Source organism: Pristis pectinata, chromosome 5, assembly GCF_009764475.1.
Source record: "Pristis pectinata isolate sPriPec2 chromosome 5, sPriPec2.1.pri, whole genome shotgun sequence".
Classification (NCBI taxonomy): domain Eukaryota; kingdom Metazoa; phylum Chordata; class Chondrichthyes; order Rhinopristiformes; family Pristidae; genus Pristis; species Pristis pectinata.
In genome coordinates this window covers 11,642,824-11,669,651 of record NC_067409.1, presented here as the reverse complement: position 1 = coordinate 11,669,651, position 26,828 = coordinate 11,642,824, and the positions used below count along the sequence as shown (strand labels likewise).

The 26,828-nt window shown below is 43.1% G+C and overlaps 1 protein-coding gene across 2 annotated transcripts; it reads right to left on the bottom strand.

The window, feature by feature from the left end:
* Positions 1 to 308: 308 nt before the first annotated feature.
* Positions 309 to 26,589, bottom strand: LOC127570777 (NEDD8 ultimate buster 1-like). Of its 2 annotated transcripts, XM_052016596.1 has the most exons (13): positions 26,350 to 26,589; positions 25,361 to 25,459; positions 21,839 to 21,903; positions 21,575 to 21,648; positions 20,197 to 20,328; positions 17,036 to 17,109; positions 14,389 to 14,495; positions 9,152 to 9,338; positions 7,474 to 7,581; positions 6,461 to 6,613; positions 4,402 to 4,512; positions 1,962 to 2,118; positions 309 to 702 (listed from the first exon to the last, which is right to left on the bottom strand). In XM_052016596.1, exons 1-13 carry the CDS (start codon positions 26,368 to 26,370, stop codon positions 536 to 538), a joined length of 1,455 nt encoding a protein of 484 aa, XP_051872556.1. In that variant the 5' UTR covers positions 26,371 to 26,589; the 3' UTR covers positions 309 to 535. The 2 variants fall into 2 exon arrangements, with proteins under 2 accessions (XP_051872556.1, XP_051872557.1); XM_052016597.1 differs by lacking the exons at positions 21,839 to 21,903; positions 26,350 to 26,589 and having other exon boundaries at positions 25,361 to 25,461.
* Between the last annotated feature and the right edge of the window lie 239 nt (positions 26,590 to 26,828).

Here is a 26,828-nt window from a genome sequence, read left to right as displayed (position 1 = left end):
TCTTGAATTACCAGCTGAGCAACATAACCACTATGCTACTGTTGTATGCGAGTTATTTACATTTTCCAAAATCAAAATATTGCAGATAATGATAGAGATCTAACATAAAGATCCAATAGATGTGACTAGGAGATGATAGAAAATATGAATATAAATGAAAACAGGAAATGCTGGAAACACTCAGCAGGTCAGGCAGCATCTGTGAGAAGAAAAATAGAGTTAAGGTTTCAAATGAAGAGTTACATGTTAAGTCTGTTCTCTTCCACAGATGCTGCCTGACCTGCTGAGTGTTTCCAGCATTTTCTGTTTTCATTTATATTATTTATATTTTCTATTGTCTCCCAATCACATCTATTGGATTGATTGGCCCATGAAGCACCTTCTCATCTCCCTGATGGCCATCTTTGTCTCTTTTGGTGGGGTGGTGCTTGACTGTATGAGGGGATGTCGGAATCTGTAGATTTTTGTTGGCTGTCACATCTCATGATACACGTGGGGTCACTCGCTGTGACTTCCATCAGCATCTGATGAACTTTTAGCTGGTGTGTCGTTCTCTGAGACAGGCATTCAACTTGGCCTTGTATTCACGGACAATGGCTTCCTCGTCCTCCAGGGACAGATCGATGTAGTCATCAATATCGTTTGGCAGGTATGTCAGGATTTCTCCCAATAACTTATCTTCCTCAGCATTACTTTGGGCACCTAATAATTGGGAAGTAAATGCATTAAAAGCCAAGATGATAAATCCCTATGGTCTGATGAGACTACCTTATCTAGTTGTTCCGTAACCCACAGGACACGCTCCAAAGGGACTCTAATCCCTTGGTATGCGACCACTTATTGCTTATTCTTTCCATATGCATTACTAAAAATACTTTAAGAAGGACCTAGGACCTTTACAGAGAGACCTAGGAGTAAACATATTTCCCTGAAAGTGGTGTCGCAGGTAGACAGGGTGGTGAAGGCGGCTACTGGCATACTGGGCTTCATTAGTCAGGGCACTGAGTAAAGAAGTTACTCACCAACAAGATGTTGGTGAGGCAGCATTTGAAACATTGCACTCAGTTTTGATCGCCCTGCTGAAGAAAAGATGCTATTAAGCTGGAAAGAGAGCAGAGGAGATTTACAAGGATGTTGCTGGGACTCAAGGGACTGAGCTATGGAGAGAGGTTGAGCAGGTTGGGAGTTTCTTCATTGGAGCATAGGAGAATGAACTTTATAGATGTGTATAAAATCATGAGGGGCATAGATAGGGTGAATGTGCACGGTCTTTTTTCCCCAGGGTTGGGGAATGTAGAACTAGAGGGCATAGGTTTAAAGTGAAAGGGGAGAGACTTAATAGGAACCTGAGGGACAACTTTTTCACCTAGAGGGTGGTCAGTATATGGAGTGAGCTGCCAGAGGAAGTGGTGGAGGCAGGTACGTTAACAACGTTTAAAAGGTACTTGGACAAGTCCATGGATAGGAAAGATTTAGAGGGATATGGACCAAACGCTTTCAAATGGGACTAGCTTAGATGTGAATCTTGGTTGGCGTGGACCAGTTGGGCCGAACGGCCTGTTTCCGTGCCATATGACACTTATGACTCTAAGGATGGCAATCTAAATAGGTTAAGTATTTTTCTGTGGCCCCCAGTTATATTGACGATGAAGGGTATTGGTTTAAGGTGAGAGGAAGGAGTTTCAAAGGGGATCTGAGGGGTGCATTTTTTCCACACACAGAGTGTTTGATTCCTGGAACTTGCTGCCAGAGGAGTTTGTGGTATCAGATACAATTACTATACTTAAGAGCATTTAGACAGACGCTTGAATAGGCAAGGCATAGAAGGATATGGTCTTAATGTGGGCAACTGGGATTAGTGTAGATGGTCAAGAAGGTTGGGCATGGGCCAAAGGGCTTGTTTCTATACTGTGTGACAGTATGACTCTAAATCATCTCGGATGTTTACTTGGTTTCCTTACCTGTTGGTGCAGAGGCAGCTGGTGTTGTGATTGACGATGAGGTTTCACCAGCAGGAGATGATGAGGTTTCAGCAGCAGGAAGCGACGAGGTTTCACCAGCAGGAGGCGGAAGGCTTGATCCAACAACTGGTGTGGGATTGGTATTGACAGGTGGCTCCTGAACACCGTCACAAAACAGTGTGTTTATATTAATGCACGTCAATGTTACTTTTCATTTTAATCTATTCATCAAGAGGTGCTGCCCATTAGAGGGGAGGCTGAAGCTTGCTCCTGTGTATACTGCGTCTGTCACCTTTGACTGCACGTGTGATTACATCAGCTGGACCAATCACCTGTCTAATACTAATTCCACAGTGATGCTACTTAATTCGTCCCCAGCATCAATGGGACGTTCATTGTATCTATCTTCTTCTATAAAGACTGAATTTGAGAATGTAGGACTTGTCCACACAACAAATCATTTTGATGTAATTCTTCACCTTGACCATTGGATTTAGGGATAATCCAATTTCTAGGCCAACTGGTTTCTCATAAGAGGAAATTTTCTTTGCTAATGTGCTGGTGAGGCTGGATTCAGCCGGTGCCAGAGCGTGGTGTCTGAGCCCCAGGAATCTGCATTATAATAAGGCCTCTCTGTTCATGTGGAAGTATTTACAGAGGAATCTTGGGGTCCAAGTACAGAGGGTTCAGTACAGAGTACCGTACAGAGAGATCTTGGGGTCCAAGTCCATAGCTCCCTGAAAGTGGCTGCAGAAGTCGATATGGTGGTGAAGAAGGCATATGGCATGCTTGCCTTTATCAGTCGAGGCATTATGTTCAAAACCCTGGAAGTTATCTTGCAGCTTTATAAACTCTGGTTAGGCTGCTTCTGAGGTACTGCATTCAATTCTGGTCGCCCCATTATAGTGTGGAGCCTTTGGAGAGGGTGCAGAAAAGATTTACCAGGATGCTGCCTGGATTAGAGGGCATGTACTTTAAGGAGGATTTGGATAATTTTTACAGATGCACCATAGAAAGCATCCTATCCAGATGTGTCACAGCTTAGTTTGACAACTACTCTGCCCAAGACTGCAAGAAACTGCAGAGAGTTGTGGACACAGCTCAGGCCATCACGAAAACCAGCCTCCCCTCCATGGACTCTGTCTACACTTCCCGCTGCCTTGGTAAAGCAGCCAGCATTATCAAAGACCTCACCGGACATTCTCTCTTCTCCCCCTCCCATCAGGCAGAAGATAAAAAAGCCTGAAAGCACGTACCACCAGGCTCAAGGACAGCTTCTATCCTGCTGTTATAAGACTATTGAATGGATCTTTTGTATGATAAAGATGAACTCTTGACTTCACAATTGACCTCATCATGGCCTTGCACCTTATTGTCTACCTGCACTGCACTGTCTCTGTAACTGTAACACTTTATTCTGCATTCTGTTATTGTTTTTACCTCTGTACTACCTCAGTATACTTATGTTTTGAAATGATCTGTCTGCATGGCGTGCAAAACAAAGTTTTTCACTGTATCTCGGTACATAGAGTCATAGGGTCATAGAGCAATACAGCATGGATACAGGCCATTCGGCCCAATAAGTTCACACCAACCACAGTGCCCACCCAGCTAGTCTCAATTTCCTGCATTCGGTCCATATCTCTCTAAGCCTCACCCCTCCATGTACCTATCCAAGTGCTTCTTAAATGATATCATTGTACCTGCCTCAACCACTTTCTCTGGCAGCTTGTTCCATATACTCACCACCCTCTGCGTGAAAAAGTTGCCCCTCCGGTTCAACTTAAATATTTCCCCTCTCACCCTAAATCTATGCCCCTTAGTTTTGGACTCCCTACCCTGGGGAAAAGACTTACCGTCCACCTAATCCATCCCTCTCATAATTTTAAACACTTCTACAAGGCTGCCCCTCATTCTCCTATGTTCCAAGGAATAAAGACCTAGCCTGGCCAACCTCTCCCTATATCTCAGGCCCTCTAGTCCCGGCAACATCCTTGTAAATCTTTTCTGTACTCTTTCCAGTTTAACCATGTCCTTCCTATAACAGGGTGACCAAAACTGTACACAGTACTCCAAGTGCGGCCTCGCCAACGACTGAAATGACTGCAACATGATGTCCCAACTCCTATACTCAATGCTCTGACTGATGAAGGCCAGCATGCTAAATGCCTTTTTCATCACACTGTGGCAATAATAAACCAACTACCAATTACCAGTACTGTGGGAGCCCCTGGGCTGGCCCTAGGGCAGCACAGAGGGAGACACCTGCTACAATAGCGATAATACAGAGGGAGACCCCAGTCCAACATGGGGCTGTTCTGGAGGAGCCACTGGGCTGACTTCAGTGAACGTGCATAATAGATTAGCTGGCACCTGTCGTCTCTGGTGTGTGACAGATATCCGAGCCTTTACTCTATCTCCTCTGGTGTTTTTATTTCACCTGGTTTATCTGATCAGATGTCCCATTCCTCTCAGGCGAAGCTTGTTCTGAATGGTCCCTGTCAACCAGCCCGCGGAGTCTTTCTCTTCTTCTTTCTGCTGCTATCTTTTCCTGTTTAAAATCAGGAAGTGAGAATTATTTGTTTGACATGGTAAATTGGTTAATTATTGTCACTTGTACTGAGGTACAGTGAAAAACTTGTCTTGCATTCCGTTCATACAGATCAATTCATTACAACAGAGCATTGAGGTAATAAAAGGTTAAAACAATACAGAAAGCAGAATAAAGTGTAGCAGTTACAGAGAAAGTGCAGTGCAGGCAGACAATAAGGTGCAAGGTCATAATGAGGTAGATTGTGAGATCAAGAGTCCATTTTATCGTACTAGGGAACCGTTCAATAGTCTTATAACAGCGGGATAGAAGCTGTCCTTGAGCCTGGTGGTATGTGCTTTCAGACTTTTGTATCTTCTGTCCAATGGGAGAGGGGAGAAGAAAGAATGTATTGGTATTGGTATTGGTTTATTATCGTCACTTGTACCGAGGTACAGTGGAAAACTTGTCTTGCAAACCGTTTGTACAGATCAATTCATTACACAGTGCATTGAGGTAGTACAGGATAAAAACAATAACAGAATACAGAGTAAAGTGTCACAGCTACAGAGGAAGTGCAGTGCAGGTAGACAATAAGGGGCAAGGTCGTCCAGAGTGGGTAGGGTCTTTGATTATGGTGGCTGCTTTACCGAGGCAGCGAGAGGTATAGACAGAGTCCATGGAGGGGAGGCTGGTTTCCGTGACGTACTGGGTTGTGTCCACGACTCTCTGCAGTTGCATTGTAACTGATCTGAGTGGCGGTCAGGAACAGTCACCCTTCTCAGACCATCAAACTATGGGACTGTTTTGTCTGGAATAATTGAGTTTGTGCAAAAAGGAAGTTATACTAATTTCCAAGTTTGAGCACATGGTTTCATGAAAGACGGAGAGACAGGAGACGGCAGATGCAGGAATCTGGAGCAACAAACAATCTGCTGGAGGAACTGAGCGGGTCGAGCAGCATCCGTGGTGCCGTTCTTCTGGTTTGCATTTAGCCTCACCCTGGCATGGAGGAGGCCGAGGACAGACATGTTGGTGTGGGAATGGTGAGTGGGATTCTGACCTGAAACATTATCTGTTTCTTCCTCCACAGATGCTGCCTGACCTGTTGTATATTTCCAGCAGGTTCAGTTTTATTTAAGAGGACTAGTTTAATTTTATGCAAAGATTGTTGAGATATGGTATACTGAACCACAAACAGGAATCTGGAATATCTTTCAAGAAAGAAGTGGAAAAAGATAGATGCAAATGAATTAGTGGAAAGAGCCAAGGAATGGGACAGGATAAGGAGTGTAGGGGGTCAATGAATAATTGTTTCAGCTAATAAATTGGTGGGATTAATGGGTCAACACTGTGGGAGACTCTCCACGATGGCTTTCCCATTAACGGCAAAAACTGCAAGGATTGATAAGGTTTCTTTATTAGTCACATGTACATCGAAACACACAGTGAAATGCATCTTTTGCGCAGAGTGTTCTGGGGGCAGCCCGCAAGTGTCACCACACTTCCGGCGCCAACAGAGCATGCCCACCACTCCTAACCCGTACGTCCTTGGAACGTGGGAGGAAACCGGAGCACCTGGAGGAAACGGGGAGAACGTACAAACTCGTTACAGACAGTGGCCGGAATTGAACCCGGGTCGCTGGCGCTGTAATAGCGTTATGCTAACCGTACACTACCGTGCCTGCAGACTATCTATAGTTTCAGATAGGATGGGCTTCAGAAGTCACATCTAAGAATCTTTCCCCTAGCATAAAACAGATTGTGGGGGTAGACACATTAGGGACATTTAAGAGACTCTTAGATAGACACATAAATGATAGAAAAATAGCGGGCTATGTGGGAGGGAAGGGTTAGATAGATCTTAGAGTAGGATAAAATATCGGTACAACATTGTGGGCTGAAGGGCCTGTACTGCGCTGTAGTGTTCTATGTTTCCATGTAGATTACTCCTGGTAGACACACTGACCTGCCTCTTTTCTGCAATGTATGACTTGGCCTCCTCAATGTTACCGTCAGTGGCTCGCAATGCAAGACGGGCTTCCCTGGTCTCGTATCCTTCATTCACAAGAATGGACACTGAAAGATCATCCACCGACAGCTGATCCAACTGCTCTTCTGCCTAAATGTGGAAGGGTACAGAACAAGTTCTTCAGATGGTTCACCAATATTAGTAAAACATTGAGTCTCAGCTGGGCTCAGCACCAGGAAGAACATAGAATGATTGCATGAAGAGGGTCCAGTTTCTTTTTGTCACTCACCCACTGACATCTTGATATTAAAATTCTCAGCTGTGTTTTTACACCCAGCCATGATCTAACCGCTCTGCATCACTGTCAACTCTTCCTGCCAAGATCCTGTGGCCTCAACACTGGCAGCCATGTCAGCTCTGGGACTCTCCCTCTACCTCCCTCTGCTCCTTTCAGACATTCCCTAAACCTCGCACAAAATGCAGGAAGCACTCAATAGGTCAGGCAGCATCCACAGCGAGAAAGACGAAGTTGACATTTCAAGTCAGTTGAAAACATTTAGAGCCGGAAAAATTCTGACCAAAGATTGAAACATTGACTCTTGTTTCTCTCTGCATAGGTGCTGTCTGACCTGCTGAGCATTTTATTTCAGATTTCCTGCATCTGCAGTTTTTTTGCTTTTTAAGACCTTTTCCCATCTGAATATCCTTTTGTGTGATTTGGTCGAATTTTGATTGTTAGCACTCCTTATAAACTGAGGAACCTTTTTTAATAATAAAGAGGCTGGATAAATTATATTACTAAGGGAGAATGGCCATTGGACACGCAGAATCCACCCTCACCTAACTCTAACCTTCTTCACCCCTTAACCTAACCCAAACGACACAAACCCCCTCAAGCACTGAACTCCCCAGCCATCCCTTTTCTAGAAAGTGCCCCTGGGTTCAGGAGTGGAGGTGACTGAAGAGAAGTCCTGGAGCTAGACATGTTAAACTGATACTAAATACTTTACCTTGCAAAAGTCATTCCAGGATTGCTTCAAATTTTGGCTATGAAAGAACCACACACCCCAAAGCACCAGAAGCCGTAGGGACAGTATCCTATGTCTTCCACTCTTGTCCTGGAGAAAGAAAGCAAAATATTCCTGAGAGGATATTTTTGAATCCAATTTTTTAGAAGCTACATCACAGGAACTTTAACTGATTATGTGAAATATTTCTGTTACACCTAGTTCAAAAAATTCAACCTGGTCAATTATTGGACAATCAGTCGTCTCTGAATCAGAAGCAAAGTCAACAGAGCTATGATGCGGTTCAGTTTGGGTTTCACCAGCACCGTTTGGCTGTAGACTTCATCCAAGCATGGACCAATGAGCTGAATTACAGAGGTGAGGAGAGAGTGATGCACCCTTAATATCAAGGTTCTATTTGACCGAATATGACTTCAAGGACAAAACTCTCCACTAGTTTCATACCTCACAAAGGAGGGAAGTTGACTTTGACTTTATGACCATAAAGTCGACTTTGACTTTGAAGTTTGTTGGAGATCATTTATCTCAATCCTTTGACCCCACCATCTTCAGCTCCTTCACCTGGGATGCAAACTAAGGTGAAAAGTGGGCATGTTCACCGAGGTTAAACCATGTTCAATACAATTTACAGTTCTTCAGGAAATGGAGCAGGTCAAAAAAGCTCAGGCAAGGTCTAAAATGTGGCAAGTAATGTGTGCCAGACATCACTATTTCTAGTCAGTTAAAGTCTAAGCTCTCATCAACAGCATTACATTACCGAGTCCCCGTCAACAAAACATTGGTAAATTAAAATTGGTTTATTATTGTAACATGTACCAAGGTACAGTGAAAAACTTGGCATGCCATCCATACAGATCGTTCATCACGTCAGTACATCGAGGCAGTACAAAGGAAAAAACAATAACAGAATGCAGAATATGGTGTAACTGTTACAGAAAAAGTGCAGCGCAGGCAGACAATAAGGCACAAGGCCATAACAAGGTAGATTGTGAGGTCAAGAGTCCGCCTTATCGTACAAAGGAAAAGTCTTATAACAGTGGGATAGAAGCTGTCCTTGAGCCCGGTAGTACGTGCTTTCAGGCTTTTGTATCTTCTGCCTGATGGGAGAGGGGAGAACCTTTGACTAGAAACTAAATAGGATCAGTCACATAAATAACTTGGCTATAAAAGTAGGTTAGGGTCTTGGTGTCTTTCTTGCATCCCAGAATCTTTGCACTTCTCTACAAGATACACAGTGTGATGGAATAGTCTTCACTTGCTTGAATGAGTGCAGCTCCTATAATACTGAGAAACCTTGAGGCCATCCAGAACAAACTAGCCCACTTGACTTACAACTCAATTCCTCCACTGTTAGTGTACCAGAGCTACAATATTACCTCCAGCACCTCCCAAACCCACGTTTTTGTATCCCCAAGGACAGGTGCAGCAGGTGCATGGGAGACTCCAGGTCATAACAGAAGTATATTAGGTTTATATCCTGGAATTCCTGACCCAATGGCACAGTGGGAGTACCTCCACCAGAGGGACCACCTTGGTTCACCACCACCTACTCAAGAGCAATTGGGGATGGGCAATAAATGCTTGCCTTACCAGAGGTTAAGGTCCCATGAATGAATAAATAAAAACTGTAACTGTTCTAGCAAGAATCAGAACAACCAACCTTCAGTTCTTTAAGACGTTCCTGATTTTCTCCGAAGGCCATTTTGAAACACTTCTCAGCATTTTCTAGCCTTTCTCTGGCCTTTGCATGATACTGACTGTTGTGCAGCTGAAGATAACACCAGGTTATGTCCAGATTCAGCACTCCATAATTGTCAATGCTGTTGATCAGCTCCTCTCTACATTGCCTGTAAAATGGACAAGCACATTAAATCAATGCAAGAAGGGTCACTCTAACCACTCCAGCATCTCAGGACCAGCTCGTCTCCTGGCACACATGGAAGGTTAGTTTAAGTTGAAATTAACCACAATTTTCATTTAAAGGAAGGCTGATTTTTTCTGCCGGGTAATAGTCTCTCACATCAATCCAACTGTTGCCACCCCAATGTCGACAGCTATCTCTTCGGTCGCCTTGGCCTTGCTTTTGCGTTCTCTCCTTAATCCTCCTCGACACCTCTCTTTAAGATGCTCCTCCATCTTGGAACAAGCATTTGGTCAGCTCTCCTGACATGGTTCAGTGACTGCGAAGTGCATTGTGACATTTTACAAGGTTGTTACCGTTGTTTTTGTAGATTTCTAATCAGTAAGGGAATCAAGGGCAGGAAAGTGGATGAGGAATGTTGGATCAAACATGAGGCTATGTTTGCTTCACATTTGTCCCGCGAGCAAACTCAAGGAGCTGAATGGTTTATTCTCATGATCTTATTAAAGAGAAATCATTAAGTGAAAGGAAATAAACTATTTCCATTGGTGGACGTTGGAGATTATAGGTTAGACAACTTTAGAATGAAAACAGTTGGATTCATGCAAAAGACCAGTACCTAACAGAAGAAATAAGGGGCATAGACAGGGTGAATGAGCACAGTCCTTTTCCTAGGGTTGGGAATCAGGAACTAGAGGGCATGGGGTTAAGGTGAGAGGGGAGAAATTTAATAAGAACCCGAGGGGCAACTTTTTCCAATGTGGAGGTTTGTCTGTATTTGGAATGAGCTGCCAGAGGAAGTGGTGCATTAGCAACATTTAAAAGACAGGTCCACAGATGGGAAAGGTATAGAGGGATATTGGCCAAATGCAAGCAAATGGGACTAGATTAGATGGATGTCTTGGTCGGCATGAAAGAGTTGGGCTGAAGGGCCTGTTTCTGTGCTGTATGATCTGACACTGTGACTCTATAGGAGCCAGGTAATACAGGGATGAATTTTTGAAACACATCTATGTGAAGAAGGTAGTAGAAGTTTGGAACTTTCTTCTGCAAATGGTTATTAATGTGTCTCTTAAACATACGATTGAGAGGTTTGGGTGTTGGGAGGAGACAGGTATATGGAGATAGGTCATAGATCAGTTATGACCTCAGTGAATGGTGATACAGAATTGAGGGGCTGAATGTCCCACTTCCACCCACAAGATGCAGAGCAGATCCACCAGGATGTTGCCTGGATTGGAGGATTTTAGTTATGTGGAGAGATTGCATAGGGTGGGCTTGTTTTCCCTGGAAAGGAGGCGGCTGAGGGCTGATCTGATAGTTATATAGAATTATAAGAGGCATAGACAGGATAGATGGTCAAAATCATTTTTCCATGGTAGGTGTATCAAAAACAAGAGGACTTAGCATTAAGGTGAGAAGAAGGACTTTTTAAGGGGATCTGAGGAGATGGAGAGCCTAGAGACATGTGTCATGACAACAACCTTTCCCTCAATGTCAGCAAAACAAAAGAGCTGGTCATTGACTTCAGGAAAGGGGGCAGTGTACATGCACCTGTCTACATGAATGGTGCTGAGGTTGAGAGGGTTGAGAGCTTCAAGTTCCGAGGAGTGAACATCACCAATAGCCTGTCCTGGTCCAACCATGTAGACGCCATGGCCAAGAAAGCTCACCAGTGCCTCCTCTTCCTCAGGAGGCTAAAGAAATTCAGCATGTCTCCATTGACCCTCACCAAATTTTACAGATGCACCATAGAAAGCATCCTACCCGGATGCATCACGGCTTGGTACGGCAACTGCTCTGCCTGAGACCGCAAGAAACAGCAGAGAGTTGTGGTCACAGCCCAGCGCATCACGGAACCAGCCTCCCCTCCATTGTCTATGCTTCCTCGGTAAAGCAGCCAACATAATTAAACTTCACCCATGAACATTTGATTCACCCGGCTCAGCTCGGCTCATTCCCAGCAGGAGACCCAGTAATGCCACCTTGGGTTAGAAATGTAGTCTCAAGGACATTCAAAGGTCTCAAGGACAGCTTCTATCCTGCTGATATCAGACTATTGAACATTCCCCTAGTACGATAAGATGGACTCTTGACCTCACAAACTACCTCATTATGACCTTGCACCTTATTGTCTGCCTGCAATGCACTGTGTCTGTAGCTGTGACACTTTATTCTGCATTCTGTTATTGTTTTCCCTTGTACTACCTCTTTCTTTATCAATCTTTTTATTAATTTTCAAATTAATACAGATTAATATATAGCATCAATGCTTATACATGTAATACAAAGAGATCAGGAGAACAATCATGGCATAGATAATCATAAAGAACAATAAAATATGTTAAAAAAAATCTGTAGATCCCATGATCTCGTAGTAAGTGAATATAATATAAAAGAAAGGAAAGAAAAAGATTTATTGTGTATATAAAAGAAAAGAAAGAAAAAAAATCCCCAAATCAATAAAAAAATTATAAACAATATATCAGACCAAACAGAAAAATTTCAAAAAAAACAAGAAAAAGGAAAAAAAAAAGACTGGACTGAAATTTCTCAGTAGAAACAGGGCAATATTATGTCATCAACTCCGTTCCTCTAAATTGGAAAGTTATTGAAAGGGGATCTACATCATGTGAAAATATTGAATAAATGGACTCCAAATATCTTCAAATTTAAGCGAAGGATCAACAGTGCCACTCCTAATTTTTCCCAAGTTTAAACATGATATAGTTTGAGAGAACCATTGAAAAGTAGTAGGGGGTATTGGATCCTTCCAGTTAAGCAAAATGGATCATTTAGCCATTAATGTAACAAAGGCAATCATACGGTAAGTGGAAGCTGATAAATGGCCAGACTCTATCCTTGGTAATCCAAAAATTGCAGTGATAGGGTGAGGTTGTAAGTCAATCTTCAATACATTTGAGATAATGTTAAAAATGTCAGTCCAATATTTTTCCAAAAGAGGACAGGACCAAAACATATGTATCAAAGAAGCCACATTCGATTTACATCTGTCACATATAGGATTTATATGGTTATAAAAACGAGCTAGCTTATCTTTGGACATATGGGTCCTGTGAACTACCTTAAACTGTATCAACGAGTGTCTGGCACACATTGAAGATGTATTAACTAAATGAAGAATTTTTTCCATGTCTCTGTAGGTAAAGATGTCTGGAGTTCACTTTCCCATTCATCCTTAATTTTGTCCAGTGATTCTGGACGTATTTTCATCATAATTAAATCATAGATTATTGCTATCAAGCCCTTCTGTTAAGGATTAAGACCTAAAATGTTTTCTGTAATTTGTTTTGTAAGGTGTCGGAAAAGAGCTTTTAAAAAAATTCTAATCTGCAAATATCGAAAAAAGTGTGATCTAGACAAATTGTATTTGTTAGACAGTTGTTCAAAAGGTGAAAAACAATTATCAATGAATAAATCATGAAAACATACTATTCCCTTCCTTTTCTATATAGAAAAATCTGAGTCAACTCTGGATGGATGAAAGAAAAAATTAGATTGAATGGGACTTGACAAGTTAAATTTATTCAATCCAAAAAATTTACAAAATTGAAACCATATTCGTATTTTATGTTTAACAATTGGGTTAGTCATATATTTAGTTAATTTGGTAAGCGCAAAAGGGAGTGAAGCTCCTAAAATAGAAACTAATGAAAATCCAAGTACTGATTGGTGCTCAAGGTGTAACCATTCGGGATGTTGAATTACGTCTGAATCTTGTATCCAAGAAATTAAATATCTGATATTAATTGCCCAATAATATGATCTAAAGTTAGGCAAGGCCATACCACCATCCTTTTTTAGTTTTTGCAAATATTTCTTACTTAACCTAGGGTTTTTATTCTGCCAAATATATGAAAGAATTTTAGAATCAATAGTGTCAAAAAAATATTTCAGGACAAAAGTTGGAATTGCTTGAAATAAATATAAAAATTTTGGTAAAATATTCATCTTTACTGCATTAATTCGGCCTACCAATGGCAAAGGCAATGGGGACCATTTAGTAAATAATTGTTTAACACGGTCAATTAAAGGCAATAGATTAGCTTTAAATAAGTCCTTATGTTTCTTGGTAATTTTAACACCTAAATACATAAAATAGTCAGTTACCAATCTAAAAGGTAATTGCCTGGAAATTGGGGTTTGCATATTTAATGGAAAAAGTTTGCTCTTATTAAAATTTAATCTATAGCCAGAAAAAACAATAAACTGATCTAGTAGTGATAGTACTGCAGGGATAGATTCCTCTGGATTAGAAATATAAAGTAACAGGTCATCTGCGTAAAGAGATATCTTATGAATCTTCTGTCTGCGAGTAATGCCACATATATTTGAAGAGTCCCCGAGTGCAATAGCCAAGGGTTCTAAAGCAATATCAAATAATAAAGGGCTTAAAGGGCAACCTTGTCTAGTACATCGCCCTTGTACTACCTCAATGTACTGATGTGACAAAATGATCTGTATGGATGGCATACAAAATGAAGTTTTTCACTGTACCTCAGTACATGTGACAATAACACACCAAGTTACCATTTTACATACTGATCAGGAATCTTCTCATGAACACATTTGCAGAAAGTCCTCCCCTTCTTTGTCCTTGGATTACACTTGACCCCTAATCCAAATCACTGATATAGACTGTGAACAACCTCAGTACATCAGCGCTCGCCCCTGCATTGGGCATATTCTTGAGCTCAACCTTGACTCCACATCTGTCAAGCCCTATAAGAATTTTATATATTTCAATGAGATCAAACAAATTTATTGCTATTTGAACAATTAGTTGATCTACCTTGTTACAGATGCTTTGTGCATTCAAATACAAAACTTTTAATTTTAACAACTTTTCTTTGATTTGGTTGAAAACTGTATAGCTTACTCCTCGTCCCAGTGTAGGCATGTTAGATACTGTGAAGGCCAAAGATGGTTAACTTAAATTAGAACCTTTCACCTTTATAATTCACCATTTTGGTACATAAGAGTCATAAAAAACATTAAGATACAAACTTGATCACCTGAATTCAGTTTCCGCATTTTCTAGAAATAACAGTGCTTTGTCATAATCCTTTCTCTTCATATTCCATCGACCAAGCTCTTGCAGAATCAAGGCCGCCAGAAAAACCTAGCACCAAATAAATGCAGAGGTCAAGTTAGCAAAAATGGAAAATCTATCTGCATAAGCATCAGCCATTCTCTCATGTCAGAGTCAGAGGGTTGTGGGGTCAAAGTCCCACTCCAGAGATCAAAGCAGAAGATCTAAGCTGATGTTCCACTCAAGTATGGAGGGGGGTACTGCACAGTCAAATATACCACTCTTTGGATGAGAAATTAAACCAAGACCTCAATAGATCCCTCAGGTGGACGGAACAGGTATCAAGATCCTGTTGAAAAAACAACAAGATGCTAGCGGAACTCAGCAGGACAGGCAGCATCCATAGAGAAAAACAGACTGTCAATGTCTTGGGTCTGGACCCTTCTGATGGTTCCAAAGACACAAGGTGCTACCTTTCCTTTTGGCCTTTAAGAAAGGTTCCATTAAATTGTCAATGGCATTGATAAGAGCTGACTGCATGACTCCAGTTAGTTTCACATTTGAACAGAAGCTCATTTGGTGCTGAAAACTAGTGTCTCCCATTACTGTTTCCTCAGAGAGCCTTGCCAGATATAGCAGTGTCCTCGTGGGATTGCTCAAGCTCAGCTCATACAAGCCCTTGCTGATGAATTCTAATGGACTTTATATGTTACAGCAGCATCAATTTGGATTATAACCAGAGGGACCTAGGAGTGCAAGTACATGGTTTCCTGAAAATGGAGTAACAGGTGGACATGGTGGTGAAGAAGGTTTTTGGTATGCTGGCCTTCATAAGTCAGGGCGTTGAGTATAGAGGTTGGGATGTTATGTTGCAGTTGTGCAAGATGTTGGTGAGGCTGCATTTGGAATATTGTGTTCAGTTTTGGTCACCCTGCGATAGGAAAGATGCCATTAAGCTGGAAAGAGTGCAGAGGAGGTTTATGAGCATGTTGCTGGGACTCAAGGAACTGAGTTATGGAGAGAGGTTGAGCGGGCTGGGACTCTTTTTATTGGAGCGTAGGAGAATGAGGGCTGATCTTATAGAGGTGTGTAAAATTATTGGGGGCATAGATAGGGTGAATGCGCAGTCTTTTCCCCCCAAGGTCGGGGAATCAAGAACTAGAGGGCATAGGTTTAAGGTGAGAGGGGAGAGATTTAATAGGAACCTGAGAGGCAACTTTTTCACCCAGGTGGTGGTCAGTATATGGTGTAAGCTGTCAGAGGAAGTGGTTGAGGCAGGTACATTAACAACATTGCTTGGACACGTACATAGATAGGAAAGGTTTAGAGGGATATGGGCTAAACATCAGCAAATGAGACGAGCTTAGATGAGAATCTTGGTCGGCATGGACCAGTTGGGCTGAAGGTGCACTTCTATAAAGTGGGAAAATGTGAGATTGTCCATTTGACAGGGGAAAAAAAGCATATAATCTAAATGATGGGAGGTTACAGAGCTGTGAGATGCATATAAGGTCCTGAGCTCTGAGATGTCAAATATTAGAGGGCATAGCCTTAAGGTGAGAGGGGGAAAGTTTAAAGGAGTTTTAGGAGGCTAGTTGTTTTACATGGAGGGTGGTAGGTGCCTGGAATGCACTGCCAGGAGAGGTGGTGGTTCCTTCATTACCACACTCTCTCAGTAGAGCATTGAATTATCTGCCTGGACTGGAATATAAAAGCAAGAATGTACTGCTGAGGCTGTATAAGGCGTTGGTCGGACCTCATTTTGAATATTGTGAGCAGTTTTGGGCCCCGTATCTAAGGAAGGATGTGCTAGTCCTAGAGAGGGAGGGTCCAGAGGGGGTTTACAAGAATGATCCTGGGAGTGAGAGACCACGTATGAGGAGCCTTTCATGGCTCTGGGCCTGTGCTCCATCGAGTTCGGAAGGATGAGGGGGGAATCTCATTGAAATCTACTGAATACTGGAAGGTCTGGCTAGAGTGGTCATGGAGAGGATGTTTCCATTAGCAGGAGAGTCTAGGATCCAAAGACATAGCCTCAGAACAAAGGGATATCCCTTTAAAACTGAGATCAGGAAGAATTTCTTCAGCCGGATGATGGTAAATCTGTGGAACTCATTGCCACAGAGGGCGGTGGAGGCCAAGTCATTGGGTGTATTTAAGGCAGAAATTGATAGGTTCTTGACTGGTAAAAGGGTTAAGGGTTCAAGTCTCTGGAGACTGCTTCCCGCTTAGCTACATCTTCATCACAGCATACCTGTGAACACTGCAAAGAAAACTCATGAATTGCACTTAAACCAAGTAGTTCTTTATTTCCAAGTAATTGGTATTGGTATTGGTATTGGTATTGGTTTGTTATTGTCACTTGTACCGAGGTACAATAAAAAGCTTGTCTTACAAACCGATCGTACAGGTCAATTTATTACACAGTGTAGTTACATTGAGTTTGTACAGAGTGCATTGATGTAGTACAGTTAAAAACAGTAACAGTACAGAGTAAAGTGCCAGAGCTACAGAGAAAGTGCAGTGCAATAAGGTGCAAGGTCACAACAAGGTAGATCGTGAGGTCAGAGTCCATCTTATTGTATAAGGAGCTCTGAGAGGATTTAATATGTGTTTACAGAGATACTCACTGCTTTTTCATCTTCAGGGAGATCAATAGCTTCTACTCTGTGGTCTGTTGCGTTTAAGTATTTCTCTTCAAAATCTTCATCCGAAAAAAAGATCAAAAAAGGGTCTCTGAGTAATCACATCATAAATGCATTTAAGGAGAGAGGTTCAGAACAGATGTGAGGGGTACATTTTTTACTGAGAGAGTGGTGGATGCCTGGACTGTGTTGCCTGATAGGGTGGTGGAGGCAAATTCATTGGGGGCTTTTAAGAGGGGCTAGGATGGGCACATGAAGGAGAGGAAAATAGAGGGATTAGCTATGTCGGCACAACATTGTGGGCCGAAGGGCCTGTTCTGTGCTGTACTGTTCTATGTTCTATGTAAATGTGAAACTTATGTCATGAATGTATCTGGCTTGCATTCTCAGCAATGAGGACCCCAGTCTGCTCCTTAATCCCCGTTCCCATTATCTATGCTTAATATCTGCTCAGTGTCCCTCCCAAACATTCTTTTCCTCGCATTTCCTTCTTTTTAACCATTCCTCTCTCCAGGTTTTATGTTCTGCTTCTGAATGTTTTCCATCTCGTTTGCCAAGTGTCAGTGAAACCTTTCCCCAGTGTGCAGACTGCTTGATTAAGTGCATGATGTTCATGTGAAAGTTTCTCTCCGTACTTATAACCGAATCTTTAAAACCTGTTTGACTCCAGGAGTGCATCTGCTGGAGGTCATAGCATTGTACAGCAAGGAAACCAGGCCCTTCGGCCCAACTCATCCAAGTTGCCTACCTGAGCTAGTCCCATTTGCCTGCATTTGGCCCATAACCCTCTAATCCTTTCCTATCCATGTACCTGTCCAAATGCCTTCTAAATCTCATGTTTGTACCCGCCTCTACCACTTCCTCTTGCAGCTTGTTCCATATACCCATATACGGGCGAAAAAGTTGCCCCTCAGGCCCCTTTTAAATCTTTCCACTCTCACTTTAAACCTATTCCCTCTAGTTTTGGACTCCCCTACCCTGGGGAAAAGACTGTGGCTATTTGCCTTTGTCTATGTCCCTCATGATTTTATAAACCTCTGTAAGCCTCCTACACTTCAGGGAAAAATCTCCTAGCCTATCCACCCTCTTCTTATAACCCAAGCCCTCCACACCCGGTAACATCCTTGTAAATCTTTTTTGTACCTCTTCTGCTTTTTGACATCCTTCCCATAGCAGGGCCATCGGAACTGTACACAGTACTTCAAATGTGGCCTTACCAATGTCTTGTACAACTGTAACATGATGTCCCAACTCCTGTACTCAATGCCCTGCCTGGTGTCTAAGAGTTAAAGTCAACTTGCCAACCACCATCTATCCATAGACATGGGAAGGATATCTGGCTGACCCTCCAGCAGTGGTCAGCAGTGTTGTCTTTAAGGTGAGATGTGTTGCCTTAAGGTGAGCTGACGAGCAAAACATGAGCTGCTGGAGGAACTCAGTGGGTCAGGCAGCATCCGTGGAGGGAAATGGACAGTCAACTTTTTGGGTTGAGACCCTTCATCTGTACGTTAAGCCGAGGCCCTGACTCCAGTCTCAGGTGATAGAAAGGACGCTGTGGCTCTGTTTCGAAGGATTATCCTCTAGTGTCTGGGCTATTTGAAGGCAGAATTTGAAGACAGAATACAAGGTTAATGGCAGGACTCTTAGCAGTGTGGAGGAACAGAGGGATCTTGGGGTCCACATCCATAGATCCCTCTAGGTTGCCATGCAGGTTGATAGGGTTGTTAAGAAGGCGTATGGTGTGCTGGCCTTCATTATTTGGGGGATTGAGTTCAAGAGCTGTGAGGTAATGTTGCAGCTCTATAGAACTCTGGTTAGACCACACTTGGAGTATTGTGTTCAGTTCTGGTCGCCTCATTATAGGAAGGATGTGGAAGCTTTAGAGACGGTGCAGAGGAGATTTACCAGGATGTTGCCTGGATTGGAGAGCATGTCTTATGAGGAAAGGTTGAGCGAGCTGGAGATTTTCTCTTTGGAGAGGAGGAGGAGGAGAGGTGACTTTATAGAGGTGTACAAGATGATAAGAGGCATAAGTCGAGTGGACAGTCAGAGACTTCTTCCCAGGGTGACAATGGCTAACATGAGGGGGCATAATTTTAAGGCGACTGGAGGAAGGTATGGGGGGATGTCAGAGGTAAATTTTTTACACAGAGAGTGGTGGGTGTGTGGAACGCACTGCCGGCAGAGGTTGTGGGGGCAGATACATTAGGGACATTTAAGAGACTCTTAGATAGACACATGAATGATAGAGAAATGGAGGGCTATGTGGGAGGCAAGGGTTAGATAGATCTTAGAGCAGGATAAAATGTTGGCACAACATTGTGGGCCGAAGGGCCTGTACTGTGCTATAGTGTTCTATGTTCTTATTCCTCATTCAACACGGCAGGAAAGTAGATTAACTGCATGTTATCACATTGCTGCTTGTGGGAGCTTGCTATACGCAAAATGAGTGGCACATTTCCTGCATTCAGAAGTAAGTAATTGGCTATAAAGGGCTTTGAGATGCGATTTCCAGGACTGTCACAGGGGTTCGAGTGCGCTTTGGATAGAAATATCTGTGTTATAATATGAAACTATTGACTGTAAATAGTGTGAATTGTGGAATACTGTAGTGTTGTAATGATGCCGTGCTGTGAATGTTGAATAAACCTCCTTTGGGCAGGCACGGTAGTGTAGCAGTTAGCGTGATGCTATTACAGCACCAGTGACCCGGGTTCAATTCCCGCTGCTGTCCGTAAGAAGTTTGTATGTTCTCCCCATGACTGTCTGGGTTTCCTCCGGGTGCTCCGGTTTCCTCCCACATTCCAAAGACGTACAGGTTAGGAAGTTGTGGGCGTGCTATATTGGCGCTGGAAGCGTGGCGACACTTGCGGGCTGCCCCCAGAACACTCTACGCAAAAAGGTGCATTTCACTGTGTGTTTCGATGTACATGTGACTAATAAAGAAGTCTTATTTTATCTTTGGAAAAGGGAAAAAATGGGCTTTGAGACACTGTGTCTGAGGAAGATGCTGTATTTTTCCTTTACAAGCCTTGTGGAGAGATACTGAGGTACTTCTATCTTGCAAATAGTGAAAGGTTATTAACATGATTCATGAACTATGCACGACAATAACGTGAATGGATTCTTGATTCTGTAATACTGACCTCGCTTCGCCAACAGTTCTGCACCTTTCATAATTCTGGAGATAAAGGCCGTGTGCTTTCTTTCATCCTCATTAATCTGAGTGAACTGAAAAACCCCCTTGTTCTTCACATCTTGTTCACCAAGGGTCTTTTCTGGAGAGGAACAATGGAGATATTGTTAAACGGCTACAATGGGAAGGAAATAGGCCATTGGTCACCGTCAGTGAGGTGTACCTGGTGCCAGTCAACAGTTGTATCCATACCTGCGCACTCAATGTCACTGGTCGTACGCACCTCCATTCTTAAAGTCGAAGTCAAGTTTATTGTCATCTCCACAAGTACATGTATGCACAGGTGTAATGAAAAACTTACTTGCAGTAGCATCACAGGCACATAGCATCGTAAAAGCACCACTCACAAGAAAAACATAAATTAAACATAAATTATACAAAAGTTATATGAGAAGGAACACAATTAGAACAAAAAAAAACAATATCCATTGTAGTGCAAACTGGTCAAAGTGGTCATAGTGTTGCTAAACTGTAGTGATTAAGGTTTTGCCGGTTTGTTCAAGAACCAAATGGCTGAAGGGAAGTAGCTGTTCCTGAACCTGGTGGTGTGGGACTTCAGGCTTCTGTACCTCCTGCCCGATGGTAGCTGCGAGAAGATGGCACGGCCCGGACGGTGGGGATCGTTGATGATGGACGTTGCCTTCTTGGGGAGGAGCATGTGGGTGTTGGGCAAATGCAGAGGGTGGAGGAGGGGAAAGAGACGGGGTGATTGGGGGCTGGGTAGGAGGAGAGAGAAAAGGGACAGAGAGGGAGCACTTACCAGAAGTTGGAGAATTCAGTGTTCATGCCATTGGGTTGTAGAACTACCCTGGTGGAATATGAGTACCTGTTCCTCTAGTTTGTGTTCAGCCTCACCCTGGCAGTGGAGGAGGCCGAGGGTGGACACGTCAGAGTGGGGATGGGGAGAGGAATTAAAATGGCTGGCAATGGGGAGATCCAGGTGGCCATGGCGATGGAACGCAGGTGCTTGGTGAAGCAGTCGCCCAGCCTGCATCTGGTCTTGCCAATGTGGTGCCTGCTTCCGCTTTGATTTCTTGTTCTTATTTTTCCTCAACAGATCCAGAAGTGGCACAAGTGATGTGTCAAGGGACAGACTTGGGAACCAAGGGTTCAAGGTCACCCGTTCTGCCCAAGCACACTACACTTTCTGCATGCCACACGTTGGTTTACTCTTCAACTGTATCCCAACACTATTATCACTCCAATCGTGAACTTATATGGCTTGGAAATATCTATCATTGGGATTCTACAAAGATTTGCACAGTGACTGCAGTGTGATGCTATAATGGGCAAAGATTTATAATAAGGCAACTAGAATTTGTACTTACTCAAACACAACTTCTTCCCTTTATATGTCAATTGCATATTCTCCGCTTTGATATTCGGTAAACGGTTTGCAATTCTGTAAAATGTAATTCAGCTAGTTACAGATGAATCAATATAATAAATCACAGGGCATTAGTAATCGACACAGAACAACTGTGGGGGACCACTACTTTTATGTCTTTATGTTACAGAGATCCACCTTCACTTAGCAGAGAGGAATGCGAGCACTTTGCCCACTTAGTTACTGGAGATGACTCATTACTTACTCCTCACACAGACGTGAACCTAAGGCATCTTGAGAGATCCTGATCTTCATTTTCTTTTCTTTCCCCTGGAAGGTAAATCTGATTTTAGCTCATAGAACACAGAACAGTGCAACGCAGGAACGTGACCTTTGGCCCACCATGTCTGCGCTGACCGTGATGCCAATCTGAACCAGAGAAGGAGAGGTATTTTGCATCGGTGTTCACCAAGGAGAAGGAGGGAAGTGAGATCAGGGAGGAGTGTGCTGATGTTCTAGGGCATGTTGATACCAAGGAGGAGGAGGTGTTGGGCCTTTTGAAGACCATTAAGGTGGATGTCGCCATGACCTGGTGGGATCTATCCCAGGTTATTGAGAGAAGCAAGAGGGGAGATTGCTGAGGCCTTATATAAATGATTTGGATGTGAATGTACAAAGCATGGTTAGTAAGTCTGTGGATAATACTAAAATAGGTGGTGTTGGCCTTCATCAATCAGGGTGTTGAGTATGGGAGTTGGGAAGCTATGTTGCAGTTATATAAGATGTTGGTGAGGCCGGAACTTGGAGTATTGTGTATAGTTTTGGTCATCCTGTTATAGGAAAGATGTTATTAAACTAGAAAGAGTGCAGAAAAAATTTACCAGGATGTTGCCTGGACTTGGGGGCCTGAGTTACAAGGAGAGGTTGCGTAGACTAGGATGTTATTCCCTGGAATGTAGGAGATTGATGGGGTGACCTGAGAGAGGTAGATAAGATCATGAGGGGCATAGACAGGGTGAAAGCACATAGTCTTTTTCTCAGGGAGGGGCTGCTAAAAACAAGAGGGCATAGGTTTAAGATTAGAGATTTAAAAGGGACATCAGGGGTAGCTTCTTCACGCAAAGGGTGGTGCGTATTTGGAATGAGCTGCCAGAAATAGTGGTTGAGGTGGGCACATTAGCAACATTTAAAAGCCGTCTCAATAAGTACATGGATAAGAGAGGTTTAAAGGGCTATGGGGCCAAACGCAGGCAGATAGGACTAGCTTGCTGGGCAACACAGTCGGCATGGATGAGTTGGGCTAAAGGGTCTGTTTCCATGTTATACAACTCAATGACTCTTAACAGAGATCTTTATATCCTCTTTAGTCACATGCGAGGTTCCAGAGGGCTGGAGAATAGCCAATGTTGTTCTCTTTGAGAAGGGCAATCGGGACACACCAGGAAATGATAGGCTGGTGAGCCTTACCTCAGTGGTAGGGAAATTATTGGAGAAGGTTCTTAGGGATCAGATCTACTCACATCTGGACAAGCATGGACATTATGGATATTCAACATTGCTTTGTGAGGGGGAATTTGAGTTTTTTTGAGGAGGAGATGAAGATGATTGATGAGGGGAGGCAGTGGACGTTGTCCACGTGGACGTTAGTAAAGCTTTCAACAAGGTCCCTCATGGTAGGCTGATCCAGAAGGTGGGATCCACGGAGACTTGGTAGATTGGATTGAAAATTGGCTTGGCCATAGAAAGTGTAGTGGTGGAGGGGTGTTATTCTGACTGGAGGTCTGTGACCAGTGGCGTTCTGCAGGGATCAGTGCTGGGGCCTCTATTGTTTGTGACATATATGTAAACGAGCTGGATGAAAATGTAGGTGGGGTGATTAGTAAGTTTGCAGACGACATAAAAATTGGCAAAGTTGTGGGGAGTAAGGAAGGTTGTCAGCAGGATCAGATGGAAATATGAGCAAAGAAATGACAGATGGAACTTAATTTGAACAAGTGTGAGGTGTTGCACTTTGGGAGGTCAAATGTCAGAGGAAAGTGTACAGTAAATGGGAGGACCCTTAGGGGCATTGATCTTGCAGTGCAAGCCCATAGCTCCCTGAAAGTGGCAACACAAGTAGTCAGGGTAGTAAAGAAGGCGTATGACATATTTTCCTTCATTGGTTGGGGCGTTGGGTATAAAAGTCGGGAGGTCATGTTGCAGCTGTATAAAACTTTGGTTGGGCCACATTCAGAGTATCGTGTGCAGTTCTGGTTGCTGTATTACAGGAAGGATGTGGAGGCTTTGGAGAGCGTGCAGAAGAGGTTCACCAGGACGTTGCCTGGAATAGAGAGTACGAGCTATAAGGAGAGGCTGGACAAACTTGGATTGTTTTCTCTGAAATGTCAAAGGCTGAGGGGTGATGGGTAAAGAGGGTAAAGAGTTAGGATCTTTTTCCCAGGGTAGAAATGTCAAGCACTAGAGGGCATGATTTAAGGTGAGAGGGGGAATGTTTAAAGGACTTTTACAAGGCAAGTTTTTTTTTACACAGAGAGTGATAGGTGTCTGGGATGAGCTGCTGGGGAAATGGTGGAATCAGAAACAATAGTAACATTTAAGAGGCACTTAGACAGACACGTGAACAGTCAGGGAATGGAGGGATTTAGACTGTGTGCAGGCAGAGGTGCAGTTTTGGCATCACAGTCAGCATGACCTGTTCTGATGCAGGGTTTCGACCTGAAACGTTGTCAATTCCTTTCCGTCCCACAGCTGCTGCTCAACCCGCTGTTCCTCCAGCAGATTGTTTGTTGCTCGAGATTCTGGCACCTGCAGTCTCTTGTGTCTCCATCTTCTATTTACTTACTCAAAACCCTGATCATTTTAACACTACGATCATTTAATTTTTTGGGGCATTTACTTGAACAATGTTAACTTCTCCAGCCATTCCACAATTCCACATTCTAGGATCCACTCTTGTAAAGCTCTTCTGTACTTGCTCTGAAACCCCATGCCCAGCTGAGCCAGAAATTTGGATTGATTAAGGTTTAATCCAATTTGCTGGCCTTTGTGCTTTTCAGGGTGGAAGTTCACCCATGGACACTTTATGTCCAATGTTGTAGCATCCAATCATTTCTGAAATGCAGCTCCACTGACGAAAGGAACCAAATTTTGGAAATGGAGTACAACATGTATCTGATACTGTATTGTGAGCGATTGGCCAAGTTGATGTTAAGAATGAGTGTACCAGCACGGTCCAGAAGAGATTCACTAAGCTTATCCTTGGGATGAGAGGGTTGTCCTATCATCAATGGTTTAAAAAGTTAGATATGTGTTAGAACATAGAATTTTGCAGAAAGAAATAGGGCCCTCGGCCCATGATGATCCATATCCCTCTATTCTCTGCCTGTTCATGTGTCTGTCTAAATGTCTCAAACCTGACTATTGTATCGGCTTCCACCATTTCCCCTGGCAGCATATTCCAGGCACCTACCCATCTCTGTGTAAAAAACTTGCCTCATATATCTTGCCTCTCCCGACTCACAAACCTATGCCCTCTAGTATTTGACATTTCTACCCTGGGACAAAGATTTTGACTGTCTACCCTATCTATGTCTCTTGTCATTTTATATAATTCTATCAGGTGTCCCCTCAGACTCTGAGGGGAGTAGGTTCTTGGTACCTACTCCTGCTCCTATTTTCTTGTGCATGTGTTTATGTGGCTGTGAACCAAATGGCTTGTTCCTGTTCCTCTGGCATGGAGCAATCCTGGGGGAGAGGCTAAGAGCTTTATGTTGAGGACCAATCTTACCTGAAGTTGCCGTGGTAATTGAATGCTAAGCAGTAGATCTCCGGAGCTGGTGTCCACAGTCTCTGCACGATCTATCATATTATCAGCTTCCATCTCCTGCTGTGATGGAAGAACATAAACGATCGTTACTATCATTGCATCAATTTTCTTGAGAATATTCACTCCTTCAGTATTGATTTTACTTGTGGATTACAGAGACATAGAGCATAGAGTCAGGCCCACTGAGTCTGCACCAACCACCCAGCATCCATTTAAACTAATCCTAGACTAATCCAGCGAACCCAAGGGAAGCCCATGCAGTCACAGGGAGAACGTGCAAACTCTGCCAGAGGTCAGGATTGAACCCAGGTCACTGGGACTGGGAGGCGATTGCACTATCTGCAGCATCACTGTCCACCCACAGCAAAGTGCAATAGTTCACAGAAACTTCAGATCGACACCAACTTTCACTTTCACCAGCATTGCAAGGGGAATTATGAGTAGAAAGCCCCAGCAAACAAGGTCACATAACACAGGAAGGAGAGAGGGGAAGTGTGGGGGGAGGGAGGGAGGGGAAGATGTACAGAAACAAATACATAGCACGACAAACTCAGACATTAAGATCCACATACAGATTCTCTCTTTGTAGAAGTTTTAGCTGACCTCGTTTACCCAACTTACAGCTTCAAGACTACAAAGTGTAGATTAATCAAGAAGCTTTGAACATTGATGGGAACATTTGCCTCTTTCTAAAGGGAGGTGGAATTCCCCCTTAGTCATGTTTCTCTCCACCTCTGGATGAATCAAACCCCTACCCTGACAACCACTTGCTGTTTAAAAAAGCTATTTAAGAACCCAATGATTTTAAAAAAATTCAACATTACTTAAGGATCCACTCTCTGATCTTGAAATGACCTGATACTTAATTACATAAGAACACCTACACCTTATGGACCCTTTCTTACTTAAGTGTCGAGATCCCCAGCAATTTATATCACATTATGGCATACCTTCTGACTCCCTTCTGCCATGGCTTCTCAGCTAGATTTGCTCCGTCGAAAGGCACTTCTTTACAAGTAAGTGAAACTGAAAGTAACTTGCAACGTTTTTAACCCGCTTGCTTTCTGTTTTGGAATGAACAACTATTTGAAATAATGTGCAAAGCAGGTTTCAAACTGATCAGCTTAAGAATCCAAGGTTTCATGAATTGTTCTTTTCCCTTTACAAACCTGTGTGGTAACAAGAAAGCTCACCAGTGCCTCTACTTCCTCAGGAGGCTGAAGAAATTTGGCATGTCCCCTTTGACCCTCACCAATTTTTATGGATGCACTACAGAAAGCATCCTGTCCGGGTGCATCATGGCTTGGTATGGTAATTGCTCTGCCGGAGATGACAAGTAACTACAGAGAATTGTGCACACAGCTCAGCACAATCACAGAAACGAGCCTCCCCTCGACGAATGCTGTCTACACTTCTCACTGCTTCGGTA

Excerpts from the sequence above, each read along its gene's own strand:
- LOC127570777 (XM_052016596.1), bottom strand. The coding sequence starts at position 26,370 with ATGGCAGAAGGGAGTCAGAAG. Across the intron at positions 25,460-26,349 it reads TGGCAGAAGGGAGTCAGAAG|CAGGAGATGGAAGCTGATAA; the intron begins GTATGCCATAAT and ends CTTCCATCACAG. Across the intron at positions 17,110-20,196 it reads AGAACTGTTGGCGAAGCGAG|ATTTTGAAGAGAAATACTTA; the intron begins GTCAGTATTACA and ends TTTCGGATGAAG.